Genomic DNA, 15846 nt, shown 5'->3' with positions numbered 1-15846 from the left:
ATACAAGTGAAATAGCTCCATCCACCCAGATCACACACTGCATGCAGGGCTCAGAAAAACAAAACAGGCACATAAAAAAATCATAATAATCATAGTAATCATAATAACTAAGTGTAATAAAATTTGTGAAGGGTGTTCATAGATAAAAATCCATTCATCCATCAATCCATTTTCTTTACACACTGGTTCCTTAGTGGGGTCGGGAGCAATTACATATTTGCTGGGCGCTGTGTGAGAGCAGCTGATGGCACTGCTCAGAGGGACAGTGAGAAACCTCTGAAGTTGATTTTACTTTTGTAGACAAAAAAAAACTGTAGCAAAGCACCATTTCACATGCTGTTTTCACTACTGAAGTAACACTAAGCTTCTTTGAAAAAATGAAAATTGAAAAAAAGGGTTACATACTAAGCAACAAAGATGTGTTCAGCCTGTCCATCTTTAAACACTTTATTGACATGACTCCAGATCACATTAAGGCCCAATTGATGAACACGCACATCCGCTGACCTGAAAACAGCTTTTGTTCTTTGGTTTCAATGTAGAATATTTAATTTTGCTGTGTAATAATTGTAAAAAATAAAGGTAACTCTACTTTGCGGATTTCGCTTATCGATGGTTATTTTCGGAACGCAACCCCCACGAAAAACGAGGGATCACTGTATTATTAAAACTTTCTTTTGTCCAACTGTTTGGTTGTCTGGTTTTATGATGATCCCCAACATTTGTTTCACCTCTCACACTGCGGCCTTCCTTTTGGTAGAGACGTACATGATGTTTGAGTGAGACTCAAAAAGCAGAGAAAAAAGAGAACCAGAGCCCCTTGCTTCGCTATCGGTTCTGCTGCTCCAGGGCACTGAGCAAAAGAACCGTGTCACTTCCTCGGCAACACCAACAGCGGTAACGTGGCTGCGCCGTGTTGACCACCATTGAGATAGTCACGGATGTTTGATTTAATCAAACCTGCCTATTGTCTCTCTGGACAGATACGAGGCCGTGGCAGTGACACGACCCCAGCCCGGCACACAAAAGCAGCCTCTGTGCAGGGACTGCACACAAACGCTGGCTGACAACACAAGACCCAGGGATGAAAGGTCTCTTCAGTGTTTGGTGACAGTTATTACCCTCTCTGCTGAAACCAAATACCTGTGGGCCTAGATAGCATTATCTTTCTGTGAGGCACACCAGGGGGCCAGCCTGTATTCGGGGCTTGGTCCTTGATCAACTCTCTGCCCCAGTTTTTATGCAATCACCTCCTCCTTCTCTTCCTCCCCACCAACCTATAAAGGAGTAGCTTAGCAATCATAGAACACCACACTGAATCAGATGGTATGTAAAACTAAAAGAAAACCTCATAGAAGGTCTCATAGTTCAGTCGCTGATGGAACATTGAGTGCTCAACATGATGAAAACAACATTTTAAGGTCAATCACTGGTCATATTAACCCTCCCGTAGGGAGTTATAACACAGAGACATGAAGAAAAAGATAATATAAGAATGAAGTCCACAAGGGAAACTGCAATACAGATTTATAGATTTATTAAAAGAAAGCAACTATGCTTTCAGAGAGAAGCGTGCAGCAGCTAAAAGAAGCAGCATGCTTGGTCAATCAGACACTCTGAGTTGCCTTGAAATATGCATGTTTACCCCAGGATAAACTCTTGACCTCTTTCGGGTCAGTTCCACAACAATTCCTAACAGCCCCATGACTGATAGCCCTCTTTAATCCTGCAAGAAAACAACATGAACTCTCTGTCATTTGAAACTAAAACCAAAGCGGTTTGTTTTGGGACCTGGATTTTCCCACCTGGTTTCATATTGCAGCTCTTCTAAAGCACATTGTTTTGCGTACAACAAGAGAGGATTTTTTTTTTTTTTTTTTAAAGAAATGGCCATCAAAAAAGTATGTACCTTCTGATAAAACATGCTACTTTCCATAAGGAGAGGCCAAAAGTTAAAAATAAAACCATGCGGTGTAATGACTCACGCAGACGTTGCTAGGTGATGATGAAAACCGCACCTTAAGGATAAGGAGGCCCACGACTTTCACGGTTTAAAGCGCGTTTGCCTCAGTTAACTAGTGGGCGCCAATAAGAGACCTTACCAACAGCCTGGGTGACGAGGTTGGCTGTGAGCAGGCTCCCTCAGGTGCACGCGAAACTCATTTTAAGCCCATCAGAGGACAGGTGTGTTTATGCTGGGCAGGTATCCTCTTCAGACATGCAAGCTCTCGCCACAATGATTCCACTGAGCTAAATATGGCTTTGTGCTAACGCAGACAGGAGGCTCATCAAAGCCCTGATGTCAGAGGGAAGGGGCGGGGCTTACGGGCCACGGGTCAGGTCTTTGCATGGTGCAAAGGAGCAACTGCACTTTTTGTAAGAGGTGTTGCATTACGGGTCATGTAAATATTCCTTCACTCTGCCTTCTAATTTAATAGGGGACTGAACTTTCCCACAATTTGATATGATACATGATGTATATCAGCTCTACATTGTCACTTACTTTCAAGTTTTTTTTTTTCCTTTTTTGACAACATATAGACATTTTTCCTTGGTCATCTCAGAAAAAAATCCATACAAGTCAAATTAAAATGTAAAATGATCACGGCCCTATTACAGCAACTTTATCTTCCCTTAATAATCAGTGTTTAGATTGAATTGCAGATTTAAAACTTATTGTAGCCCTTGGGAGGAACTGAACAAAATGGTACACCTCTTAAAGGAAACAATTTAAAAAATAAAGGGAAATTCAATAAATCTCCAATTGTTAATTACTTTTAAAGCAAAACATTTTTTTAAAAGAGTTTCTCTTATGATTTCTTTACGTACTGTTGCCATTAGTCCAATTGTTTATTCCTCTTGTGCAGCAGTTGCGTTTATTTGTGGATTTCTTCAGACACCAACCCAATATTGCATCCATAAATACCAAAGATGCTGATTAATAGCTGCCTTGTCTGTAAATTTATTTGCGTCACTAAGGCCCTTATGGGCATTTTTATGATTTTAATTAATAGTAGAACAATTGTAGATAAACTAACCACAAGGCAGCAGTAAAGAAAATAGCGCCTTCCATGCACTGCAAGATAAACTACCGCTGTTTATTTTTATTTTTTCCGACTGAGTCTGCTTTCTGACGCCAGAGTTAGATAGTATCCATTTGATGACAAGTGAGGCAGTGAAAATATTCCAAATATATCTCTCTAGTAATTCAAAAGGGTCATGTTATTTAGCTGGAATTGCTATATGTCAGTTTTTGGAAACTATGAAAAACAGGCTCGCTCAGCTTCTTCTACATCCGCATACTCCATCTTGATCCAGCCAAATCACACAAAAAAATAATAAAAATTTCCTTTTCATTTTCTGCATTCTCTTGCTTGTGTTATTTAACAACAGATAAACTCATAAAATGACACAATCGTAGCTCATTATGATTGCAGGTTAATAGGTCGGCATACAAGGAAGTCATTTCCCAGAGTTGGCCGATTAAATCCTGCGTTTATAACCAGGACGATGGGAGATAAAACGGCCACTAAATCTAGATAAAAACTGCTGTGCTGGGAATGTGGCTCCACCTGCTTGTAAAGATATCTCTAATAAGGAATGGTAAAGTATGCAAGTGTCTTACGTGACTTTTCTAGCATCTAATGTTCACCTTTGACGGCGCAACGCTAGCGCAGAATCGGGTGAAAAAAATGAAGCTCAAATAGCTTATTTAAAAGGACTTGGGTAAAAATTCTTCTGCTGACCTACATCCAATCTAATTTCGCCACTTGTAGAACAAAGAGTGGTTTCTGTAAATAAAAGTTAAAAAGAAAATTGTTGTCTTTTGAAACAAAAGCTTTTTTTTCTCTACTAGCTTGTATTCAAAATGGTTTTAAGCTGGAACAAATAAAGCCGACAGGGTGAAATATATCCTTAAACTTTGTTGAAACACTAAAGAGATTCCAGTGGTTCAGAGAAGTCAAAAATGATTGCATAGCACAAGTAGTTCATGTTAAAAAAGAAAAAAAAAACACAAGTGAGTTTTAAGCACGTTAACCCATAAAAATAAAATCTTCACCCCTTTTCTAATGTTTGAAGTTTGTATTTGTATTGTGTAAAAGCTACAATAATTACATTAAATAGGATTTGTACAAATCCACCTGGAGGAAACACCCTGGTGATTAGGGCTGCACAATCATACAATAGGGATATCCTTAGTAAATGTTGTGATGACAGTATTGGTTCAGATAAAAACACAGCCTTCTCCCTGCACTTTTCTTTGTCCGTGTGTGACCTTTAGCATCTTGGGCTCTACTATCTGGTGTAGATACCGCTGAGAGACTTCATCACAGCCTGAACATGACTCACGAGTCCTTTGCTACATCAACACTGCACACACTGGCATCATTAAACATTTAAGTTTCTACAAATTGTAAAGTTTACGCTCTTAGCGGAGGCTTAACAGCTTAGCTTGAGGTAGAAAGGAGAACAGCAGGAGTAACGCATCAGTCATACGTGTAACTGAGAAACTACTGTCGAATGTTGCGATGGCGATATGGATTACAATAAACCTTTTTATTTTCTCCCATTCTTTCATCACAATGTCACCAAAACTTCTTGAATGCATTAAAGCTATTAAATTATAACTTTGTTGTGGGCATTTATGGGAGTAAAATCTGCAAGCCTACAGTCTCCTTCTTACAGCATCAGATAAGCTGTTTGTAGTTTGAATTATGTCATTTTTATTTATAAGAGTGAACTCCATTAGTTCAACAACATTATTATCTGTGATTTATGCAAAAGGAAACTTTTCTAACTGGCCAAATGTGCATTTCTTGCAGCGCCGGTACTCTACACTCCATAAAGTCAGAGAAAAGTCCAGTCATGCCCGGCACTTTCTCTGGTATCTCCTTAAGAAGACTTTAAGCCATAGTGATGATATGATGGAAAACTTGAAGAATTTTTGAAACCATCATGTCTTAAAGCCTTGACAGCAAGAATCGTCCTATGCCTAATTTCCATGCATACGTCAATGTCAGCAAGCTACAAATACGTCAGAGGACCCAACAAAAAAAATGAAAAATGCCAATATTAGCGGAAAGCCTGAAAAAATCACCACAAGCCAACAAAAGCCAACAACAAAGCCGACACAACAATTTCCAGGACAGAAAAACGCCGCTCGAGCTGCGGCGGCGGTCGCCGTTTCGGAAACAATACGCTCGGCTGTTGTTCGACAGGGCCGAGAGGATTCCAGCAATTCCAGTCCTAACAAAAACTAAGTCAAGGTTTTATTGTGAAGATCAGCAGGGAATTGAGCCGTCACCCACCCCAGCAAACAGAGAAGGCGAGCCGTGAGACAGAGCCCGTTGATGAACGAGTACCTGGAAGCTTCCATTCTATGGTAAATACAGTGTAATTATAAGGCCGACACGCCGCACATCCTCCATCATCATTAAATTAGGGGGTTTGTGAAGATGAGAAATTGGCTGGGTTCAGCTTGGAGCCAGCAGAATCCTCATGGAAATTTACGGTCCTTAAAATGGGAGGCCATCTCCTCTTTCATTTTGTGTTTAGCGCCAGAGATAAATACATATTTCTCTCTTTTCGGGGGGGGCGGCCTCACGGGTGAGCCTGGGTTTCTGCTGGGAGGGACGTAAAGATCAGGCTAATACGCATTTGGCTAAACGGAAAGCGAGCTGAGCCACTCGGATGCAGCGAGGACACCACTGTGTCAGAACGCCGGAGCAAAACCCATTGTGTTGCACCTACTCTCTGACACAATGGTAATGGTTAAAGGCACCAGCTAAAATTACAGGAGGCAGCGATATCTTATTTTTAGATGAGGGATTTAAAACTGTTTACACGTCTTTAAGATTGAAGAAGAATACCACAAGAAAGAGGTTTAGCTTTTAAGTTTGATGCTTTTGCTCTTCGTACATACAGCGCTTTTTGCAAAAGGTGTGAATTTAACACCTTAGCCTTTTTTTTATTTTTGTAAATCTGCAACCACAAACTTCTTTGGACTTTGTTGGAGTTTTATGTGACGTACCATTAACACGAGCTGCTGCAGAGCCACCTTTTACTGCAGATTCAGCTGCAAGTCTCAAGTCTCCATGTAGAGACTGGAATTTTATCCGTTCTTTTGCACTAAACAGCTCAGGTTCTGACATATTCGATGCAGACTTTGACTGACCCATTTTAACACATTTTTCTGTAGCTCCAGCTGGTTTTCTTCCAGAATTGCTGTTTCTTTTGCTCCACCCATATTCCAATCAACTCTGACCAGCTCCCCTGCACCTGCTGAAGAAAAGCATCCATGTCCACCACCAGGTTTCATGCTGAGGGTAGAGTGTTCAAGTTGAAGCGCGGCATTTGTTTCCTACCACACAGTGTTTTAAATGTGAACCAAAGAGTTCAATGTTGGTTTCATCAGACCACAGCGCCTTTGTTTCATGTTTGCTGCTCCTCTGCTACATAGTTTAACTACAGATTTTTTTAAGGAGGTCCAAAGCGAATATTGTTTTATGCCCTGATTAGGGCCATAAGACATAAAGAAAGCATGAAATGTGTGATATCAGTGGATGATGTGAGAAAATAAAATCATAAATTAAAAAAAAGTCTTGATGTCTCCAATTAATGAGCAACCCATCCAGTGAAAATGGATTCAGTACTTCCTCCTCAACTACGTTTTATTGGAAAAGTTGCTAAATTTGGAAAATATCACTAAACTGCAGACAGAAAGTGCATTTAATCATATTTTCAAATTTTATGATATTTACTGATCTCATTGAACAACCAGTGGACAGAATAAAAAATGTATCGCAATAAATGATGAACTACACAATAATTACTGCATTTACCATCTTCTGACCTCTGAAGGTCACTGAATTTTATTTAGTAGTACTCTATGTTAGTTGTAAAAAATTTTTTAAAAAGTATAGTAATAGTAAATCCAATGAATCATTGATCTTCTTGCCCTTCTTAACGTTCCACTATTTTATATTGTTCTATCAAATGAAGCTCCAATAATATACTCTGAACATCCTTGACCACTTGGCTGCTTCAGTCCTTAAGACCAGGATACCAAAAACCCACGTGTCTTTAAAGAGTCTCCTCGATAGCCACCAGACTGGCCACACACACGCAGATTCAGCCAACTAACTTTCCTCTGACACAGTCAGGTTAAAATGTAGCTATCAGAAGAAGTGAAATTATGCCATGAATGCGACGCACCCATGTAGTAAGACATTTCCAGATTAAGTCATTCATGACTAAAATGTAACCTTGTGAGAACTTCTATTAGTATGAGTACAGTAAACAGCTAACCTACAATCATAGATGTAGATTCAGATTTATAAGCTAATCTTGTTGCATGAAATGTCTTGCCAGATTCTGCAAAAAAATAAAAATAAAAAAGCGACCTAAAATACAGGGGGTTCTTTTCCACCTTTTAATGTAGTGATAAAAACTAGGCTCATAATCACATAAAAAGGAATTTTAGCATCAGTGCGGATCAGGTCAGCGAGGGAACTTTCAGTCTCTTCTTGAGAAGGCAGCAGATGGGCCTCACAGTAGTGGTTTGCACTCTGGCTCAGCCAGAGTGGGACAAAGTCCAAGCTAAGTCACCGTGGATGAGGAGTAAGATGAGGCTTGCGCCGCAAACTTCAGGGCAAACTCAAGGGGAACCAGAGGGCGGCCATGTTAATGTCCCTAGTCCCTTTGAACGTGTTTAAGTGGATGAGGTCAAGCGGGTGTAAATGAATCAGGAGGGGCTCTGTTTTCCCCTTCCACATGTGTGCAGAGCAGAGTCCCTGCTTGCAGTTGGGCTCTGGAAACCTTCCCAGGCCCCTGGAGCCACTAGAATAACTAAAGTCAACATATTCATATTTGGATTTTATATGATGGATCAACACAAGGAGGTGGAGAAGTGTAAACTTGATAGGAAATGCTACTTTTTTTGCTTTGTTTTTGCAAATAAAAGTCTGACAAGGGTTTCATCTGACACTCCTGAAGGAAATCTTGAACAATTGCAAGAAGTCACCTAATTTGAGGGGTGATTAATAGTGAACACACACCATCTTCAACTGTCAGAGAAGTGGTGGCTCACAGCTCAGACAGGATATTCAAGATTTGTCCAGTTTTCCCACAGTAAAATTCAAGCACTTTTCAAGCATTTTTAAGGTAAGTTTTTATACTTTTCACACACTTTGGAGATAAAAATCATAGAAATTAACTAACTAAAAAAAAAAAAAAAGAAGACAGTTTCAATTCATGATTATATGATATCATTTATCACTGTTTATCAAATCTTATTCTAAATTCACTAGCAGGGACAAAGTAGAATAAAATATAGCAAAATTTTACATGTTGAAAATGTCTCTTACACAAACACCCTACACACCTGACTGGTCTGAGAACAAAACACTAATTTAACAAACAAAAAAATATATTTTCATAACTTTAACGCCAACTTTTATTTCAACTGCATCAATAAGTCATTGAGCCGTTAGGAACAATACATTTCCAAAAACAAAATCAAAAATGTTCTTACCAAGTCTTTCTGGCATTTGGCGAATAGGAATAGTTTTGGAAATTCTAACTGGTCTAAAACCAGAAATGTTAAGCCACAAATCAACTAAGACTACAAATGTCTTTTTATCAGGTGTATGAAAATATCTGGTTTCAACTGTAAACATTTTCCAAATTGAGATTTTTTTACCGAATCACTTTATTACAAAACAAGTGTGACTTGAATATTAAGCACTTTATACATCAATCAAAGACTTTGAAACCCTTGAAAACACCTAACTGAAATTCAAGCATCTTAAAGGATTTCAAACATATATACAAAGCCCTGTATATTATATTAACAGAACAATTATTAATCAGGAACTCGTAAAGGTCAAACGTGACCTTTATGGAAGACTGGAAAGAAGAAATCAAAGTCTACTGTACTGGAACACAGTAGAGACAGCATCATGCTGTGGGGATGTTTTTCTTTCCTTTTTTTTAGCAACAGGGAAATGGATGGGTAGGTGTATAAAACATCTCTTAGCGAGACATAAGAATGAGCTGGAGGTCCACCTTCTAACAGGGTAAAAGATCCTAAACTCAAACCTAACGCTACAATTAAATGATTTAGATAAAAACCCATTTATAAACCATAATGGCCCAGTCAAAGTTCCGACCTGACCCATCTGTATTTGATGTCCCAATCAAACATACAGAAGTTTGTGATTGTATCATGAAAATGTCCCACAAGCCACAGTATGCCTGTTTCCTATCGATTACGTTATGATTATCTTAGTGTGTTACATCTAATAAAGGTTTTATCAGCATATAAAGTTATTGCAATTATTCCAAAGCAAACCGTAGAGGCTGGGTAGTTCTCGTGAGCATCATTGTATATCCATCCATAGTTGTACAAAAATATGTTTAACCCTCTATGGCATGGCGTTGCCCTCGGGCAACAAACCACATATCTGTACCTCACGCTGTTCCTTTATATTTTTTTTGGGGGGGGATGACTTAAAATACCTCCAGACATATTTTTGTCCAAATAAAAGATGTATTGAGGTTCATGTGACCTTTTACTTAGAAGAGGAGCAGTCCTTTTTATGAAGCGGAGGTGCATGCTACACCTTGCCTCCTACTTGTAAGTCACACATCACTTTTCTTCATGTTTAAATTTGGGTCATTCTAACTGAAAATATGTTCAAGTCTGTGAATATGTAAATAAGCATTGTAGATCATTTTAAGACAATTTTTTTTATAATTTATATGTTAAAACTGTGTTTTGTTTGTTGCCTCTGGGCAACATTGCGCAGTTGAGGCCCTTTTGCTCAGACAATATTATTCTAATGCGTTGATATTCAACTGATTACAAAATAATTATCACAGCCAATATTTTTACTTTATTATTGACTAACAGCAACAGAATATGGATGCAAGATCATTTCATGGACAAAAGGTGCATGGTTCATAAGTTGGGGTCATTCCCAATGGAAACATGAGGATCCTCTGTACAACCATTATTTCATTGTTTGTTTATAATCAAAACTGACTTCAGTCTCAAAGGGGGATAAGCTGGTCATCAATGAACAAATGGCCCTATTCCAAGGCAGGCAAAGACTGAAGCAATACCTGCCAAACCCAAAAATATGGGTCTGCAGGGTATTTTAAATGGCTAGTGTAGAAGGTGTTCCTTACAACTTGAAAATCTACACAGGGCGAGTCGTATCACCACCAAATCTACCAGATATGGAAGCTGGTGGAAATGTTGTCCTTTGTTTGGCTCAAATTCTACCAAAAAAATCAGAACTACAAACTCTTAAAAAAAGAACCTGCAGCCCTAACTCCTGTCACTGATGTGAATCTGGTCATTATAACCCATAGATAATCAGATAAACAGGAGGTGATTCACAGGTATGCCAATAATCAAGTGCCAAAAATGTGATATACACTCTTTTTCACAGCAATTCCTTCCTGATGTTTGACATAAATTAGGGAAAAAGACTGATTTCAACATCCTTAGTGATTCTAGCTCTGCCAAACATTACACATGTACAAACACACAAATGCTCGTTTTAGAAATGTGCTTAAATGTACCATTCATTAATGACAGTTAGTTGTTTATTTTATATTTGGCGAGTTGGAACCATGTCTGATTTGTTTTTGTCAAAAAAAAGTTTTTTGTTTTTTTTTATGAATATAGTTTTTGTTTGATTTGTATTTCACTTCTCATAATCACTGTAGAAACCTTGGCGTTCTAGACCCCTTATAGCGCAATGTTGCCCTGAGGCAACAAACCCAAATCCGGTTCCGGGATGTGTCAGGTTCCGATTTTATGATTGATATGTAATTAAGGCCCACCAAGCTCCCAAAGAATGCAGGAAAATATTTTTTACCCCAAAAAATAAAAAGTCATGCCATAGAGGGTTAATATCAGATTACCGTTAGACAGAGCGATTCCTCGCACAGCTAGCTTGGTTCAGTTACTATTAACATAGCGTACAATATCAGAAGATACGACTAGTTTTAACCCTTATTTGCGTAGTGTTATTTCGGACTTATAAAGGCGACTTCTTTAAGCTCACAGAAACGTGAGAAGGTCCCTCATAGGCCGCAGCAGAACCAAGCGAGCAGAGCGGACTCGGGTGTGAGCGGCGGGGATGTCAAGGCTACCGAGCAACAAGTTAAAGCCCAGCGCCGCCGCGGCCATTCACCAACTTTTTCTCCCAGCGTAAAAACGCCGGCGAAACAAACAAAAGCGGCAAGCAAACCGGGCTCCATTCCTATCACGTTCAACACTCCGAGCTAAGCTGGGAAACTTGCTGCTCTCTCTTACCTCAGGCAGCTGAAGCTCAGTCAGTGTGAAGAGGGTGCAGCATTTAAACGCATAATAATCCTCCCAATACAGGCCCCCGCAGTCAGAGTTCGGAGCTGGGACAGAAACGTCCTGGGTTATCAACAGGAATTATTAGAACCACAGTGCAACTTTTCCTCCCCGTGTGAGTAGTCCTCGTTGACGAACAGGGACGGCTTTCCAGCCGTTGTTAGTGTTTCCCAGGACAACTCAAGTAGGGCGGAGGAGGAGTCTATTCTTGGAGTTTAGTTACAGACGACAGGAAGTCAATATTTAATACTTTTCCACATCTAAAGCTCTTCACAAGCAGCGTATGTAAAAGTAGAACATTTACATAAAAACTGCGTCACTCCGACACACCGAGAGAAATCTCGCGCTCGTTACCAACTTTTCTCACCAGCTGGCCTGAGAAAAATGTTACAATGTGACATCCTGTCCTTTCACAATGAAGCAACTGCAATAGGACACTCAAGTATCAAACTTTACTGTTGTTGTTTTTTTCCTTTTCTTCACACACACACACACACACCGTTCATTTAAACCCTTAAATTGGATTAGGAAATAAAATCTATTGGCACATCTTCCCCGCTGAGATCTTTTTTCACCAGCCTCCAAAAAGATATATACATACAATTCCATAATAATATAACATATAGCCATATAACATGAAAGATTAGATTAGCTACAATTAAAAGGTCTGTTCAGCACCTTGCTAAATATACACAATTTAATCATTAAATCAGAGTCAACAGCTAAACCAATCAGAACTGTGAAAAACACCAAACTAATGTACTGCCTACAAGTTTAGCTCTGAACAGGCTAAATTTGATTAAAACAGAAGAGAATCAACGAATGACACCAGACAGCAGAGGACTTCCTACCAATAGAAATAAAACACTGGTACAGGACAACATTATCACATAAAATTACCCAGAAATTAGAAGGACTTGACCAGGCTCTGCTAGAGTCACAACACCAAGCAAACCCCCTGGATTTACCTAACAATCAGGTGTTCAGCAAAATCTTACATTTATGAATATTCATAGATCTGAGTCAGCAAAACATGACTTCAGCTTATCTTTGTGCAACACTACATTAGCAAATATCATGACATCAACCAAACATTACCGTTATAGTAGCAGCTGCAACTCCAAAAAGGAAATAGAAGCGTCATTAACATTTTCAAAAAAGAAACTGTAGTAACATTTATCCAAAGCAGCATTAGCATTATGCTAACCATGGCCGCATCAAATAAACCACAATAAAGTTCATAACTGATTATCTGCGAAGACCAAATGATACTGGCTGATGAACAAAAAAAGCAAGCAGAGCAGTATGGACGCTAACAATAATAATAAAACACGCTGAGCAACAGAGGGTGTAGTTTACCTCTGCAAAACATCTGTAAAATCTTCTGTATTTTCGTTCAAGGTGGAGAATTCAGTCTAAGCGTCGACTGCCGTCGTCGCCATTATGAACTTTATCACCATAGCAACCCAAAACTTCTCAGCATCTTAAAGGCAGGGGCGAGATTCGGAGCGCCACAAAAACATTACATTTAGCGAATTGGATAAATATTTATCCAATCAACACACGATTGGCCTATCTGTGGAAATGTCAAGCAAATAATTCAGATGACATTTAGGCACACACTATTAAGCAAAACAAGCTAACGCGATGTTTTCAATCATGTTTGTAAATATTAGATTTTTTTTTTCCCGCCCCTGCGCATGGGAGAATGGCGCCCCCTACGGTCCAGCCGCCATTTAAATTTAGCTATACAGTATTCGTCTTGAGTTACTTGTGCAAATTAAGCAGCAATCTTTATGTAAAATTCAAGTAATTTAGGTAGAAATACAAAAAGCTACACAAAATGTTTGCGTACAGCTTTTATTTTGAAGGAGGAAATGTAAACCACAAAATAATCTGTATACCCTGAGAAAACCCGCCATCAGCTAGTGATGTAGCTACAGCATAGACATACAGTTTTGAAAACAGTGGTTAAATAGGGGCCCCTGATATGGCAGGACACATCCAAACCATAGGCCAAAAAACAATTTTAAGATTTAATTTTGCTCTTGCTTTGTATTTGTAAGAGGAAGAGCGAGCAAAAGTGTCACAATAGAAAACTAATATCCCCAAAATATGCTAGGATTCTGTCTTGAGAGCAACATCAACTCAAATATACACACACAAAAAATGTTTTGCTTTTTTTTAAATTATTAAATATGCTTCTTAAAAAAAGTTGTGATTTATTTATAGAACTCTGCAAGTGCATTTATTAATAAGATTAAATGCCAAGCACCATATGTATTGATGCAAAGCACATGTTGGTGTCATGCAGAGCGACTCACTGTGACTCCATGTCGTGCAGAAGAAGCTCTAACTGTTTGCGTTCAGCTGCCCTCTGCTGGCTCTGAGGGTCTCCCACAAAGGTCTCTAAGTAGGAACACATTTTTGCCTCCACGATGCTGTTTTGACATTTACAGCAAATTAAAACATAAAATGTGGGAAAACAAAAGATCAGGCGGGAGGGACAACGTTCTACCTAAGGAGGGGGTGGGGGGGAAGCAACTTTGCAAAGCGGGCACAGGTGCATCTGTTTCCTTGAAACCCCGTGAAATGCAACTCGGGTGTTTTCCGTCGGCAGAAGGAAACGGTGCAGAAGCCAAGGCCTGGTGGATTTCATGAACGTGGATTGAGTTTTTCTCTACATCTGTGTCTGCTCAGAGCAAAAAGAAACCAAATGACTTTGTCTCAATGCGTGAAAAAAAAAGAGAGAGAGCTGAAGGCTGTAAAAAGCAACTGCACATTCACGACAAATGCATTTTAGTTAAAACGGAGCGTCTCAAAATCCTTTGAATAACATGAATTCAAATCTGTTTTTTGTGTTATTAAAAAAAATCATATCTGCTCAGAGCCCCTCAGAGGTACGCAGAGGTACATAAAACTGTTTTATGACTTTATGAAGTCATCGCAGGTTTGAATTGATGGCTATTATTTATAAAACCAGACTTATCTGTAAGAGTCAGGCAATAAAAACAAAAAAATAAAAAATCAGATTTTCTCTTTTCCCAGAGTAGCTTATCTACTCCTGTGGTGTGGACCACATCAAAGATTAAAGTTTCGTTGATAAATCACTACACTCTGCAGTTTTTCTACCCCTCTGCCATCCCCAAAGCAAATGTTTGTTGGAGGTGAAAATAATCATAAATTTCCCGTATTCTCCAGCAGGCTTTTGGTTCGGCAGCAGCTTTCAGGACAAGCAGGACCTCCATTAAGACAGATGGATGGAGAGGCATAAAATGAACATTAGTCCATTTTTAGGCTTCTTCTGGTAAGCTTTTAGAGTTTTTTCTGTATCACTGTATCCAACAACCTCTCCTTGGGCTGCCACCTTATCGTGGTGGAGGGGTTTGAGTGTCCCAATGATCCTAGGAGCTATGCTGTCTGGGGCTTTATGCCCCTGGTAGGGTCACCCAAGGCAGACAGGTCCTAGGTGAGGAACCAGACAAAGTGCAGCCCGAAGACCCCTATGATGAGTAATAACTTTGGACTGCGTTTTCCCTCGCCCGGACGCGGGTCACCGGGGCCCCACTCTGGAGCCAGGCCTGGAGGTGGGGCACGATGGCGAGCGCCTGGTGGCCGGGCTTTTACCCATGGAGCCCGGCCGGGCTCAGCCCGAAGAGGAGACGTGGGTCCCCCTTCCGATGGGCTCACCACCTGTCCGAGGGGCCAAAGGGGTCGGGTGCATTGTGCTATGGGCGGCAGCCAAGGGAGGGGACCCTGGCGGTCTGATCCTCGGCTGCAGAAGCTGGCTCTTGGGACGTGGAACGTCACCTCTCTGGTGGGGAAGGAGCCGGAGCTAGTGTGCGAGGCTGAGAGGTTCCGGCTAGAAATAGTCGGCCTCACCTCGACGCATGGTTCTGGTTCTGGAACCAGTCTCCTTGAGAGGGGCTGGACGTATTTCCACTCTGGAGTTGCCCACGGTGAGAGGCGCCGGGCTGGAGTGGGCATACTTGTTGCCCCCCATTTGGGCGCCTGTACGTTGGGGTTCACCCCGGTGAACGAGAGGGTAGCCTCCCTCCGCCTACGGGTGGGGGGACGGGTTCTGACTGTTGTTTGTGCTTACGGGCCGAACGGCAGTTCAGATTACCCACCCTTCTTGGAGTCCTTAGAGGGGGTACTGGAGAGTGCCCCTCCTGGGGACTCCCTTGTTCTACTGGGAGACTTCAACACTCACGTGGGCAATGACAGTGAGACCTGGAGAGGCGTGGTTGGGAGGAACGGCCCCCCCGATCTGAACCCAAGCGGTGTTCTGTTGTTGGACTTCTGTGCTCGTCACGGATTGTCCATCACGAACACCATGTTCAGGCATAAGGGCGTCCATATGTGCACTTGGCACCAGGACGCCCTAGGCCGCAGTTCGATGATTGACTTTGTCATCGTCTCATCGGATTTGCGGCCGTATGTCTTGGACACTCGGGTGAAGAGAGGTG

General features: G+C 40.6%; 1 protein-coding gene across 10 annotated transcripts in view; it reads right to left on the bottom strand.

The window, feature by feature from the left end:
* akap13a (A-kinase anchoring protein 13a) overlaps window positions 1–12845 on the bottom strand; it is a 140503-nt gene extending 127658 nt beyond the window's left edge. For 8 of the 10 annotated variants that reach the window (XM_008404818.2, XM_008404821.2, XM_008404828.2 and 5 more), the window contains exon 1: window positions 12737–12845. In XM_008404818.2, the coding sequence (XP_008403040.1) occupies window positions 12737–12749 (13 nt within the window). In that variant the 5' untranslated portion in view covers window positions 12750–12845. Of the gene's footprint in view, window positions 1–11329; window positions 11717–12736 lie in introns of those variants that run through there. The other 2 variants (XM_017304136.2, XM_008404824.3) reach the window with 1 other exon arrangement.
* Window positions 12846–15846: the final 3001 nt, after the last annotated feature.

This window comes from Poecilia reticulata, chromosome 3 (assembly GCF_904066995.2).
Source record: "Poecilia reticulata chromosome 3, P_reticulata-male-v2, whole genome shotgun sequence".
In the NCBI taxonomy this organism is placed as follows: domain Eukaryota; kingdom Metazoa; phylum Chordata; class Actinopteri; order Cyprinodontiformes; family Poeciliidae; genus Poecilia; species Poecilia reticulata.
The sequence above is the reverse complement of the archived record's forward strand: the minus strand, read 5'-3'. Positions and strand labels throughout refer to the sequence as shown.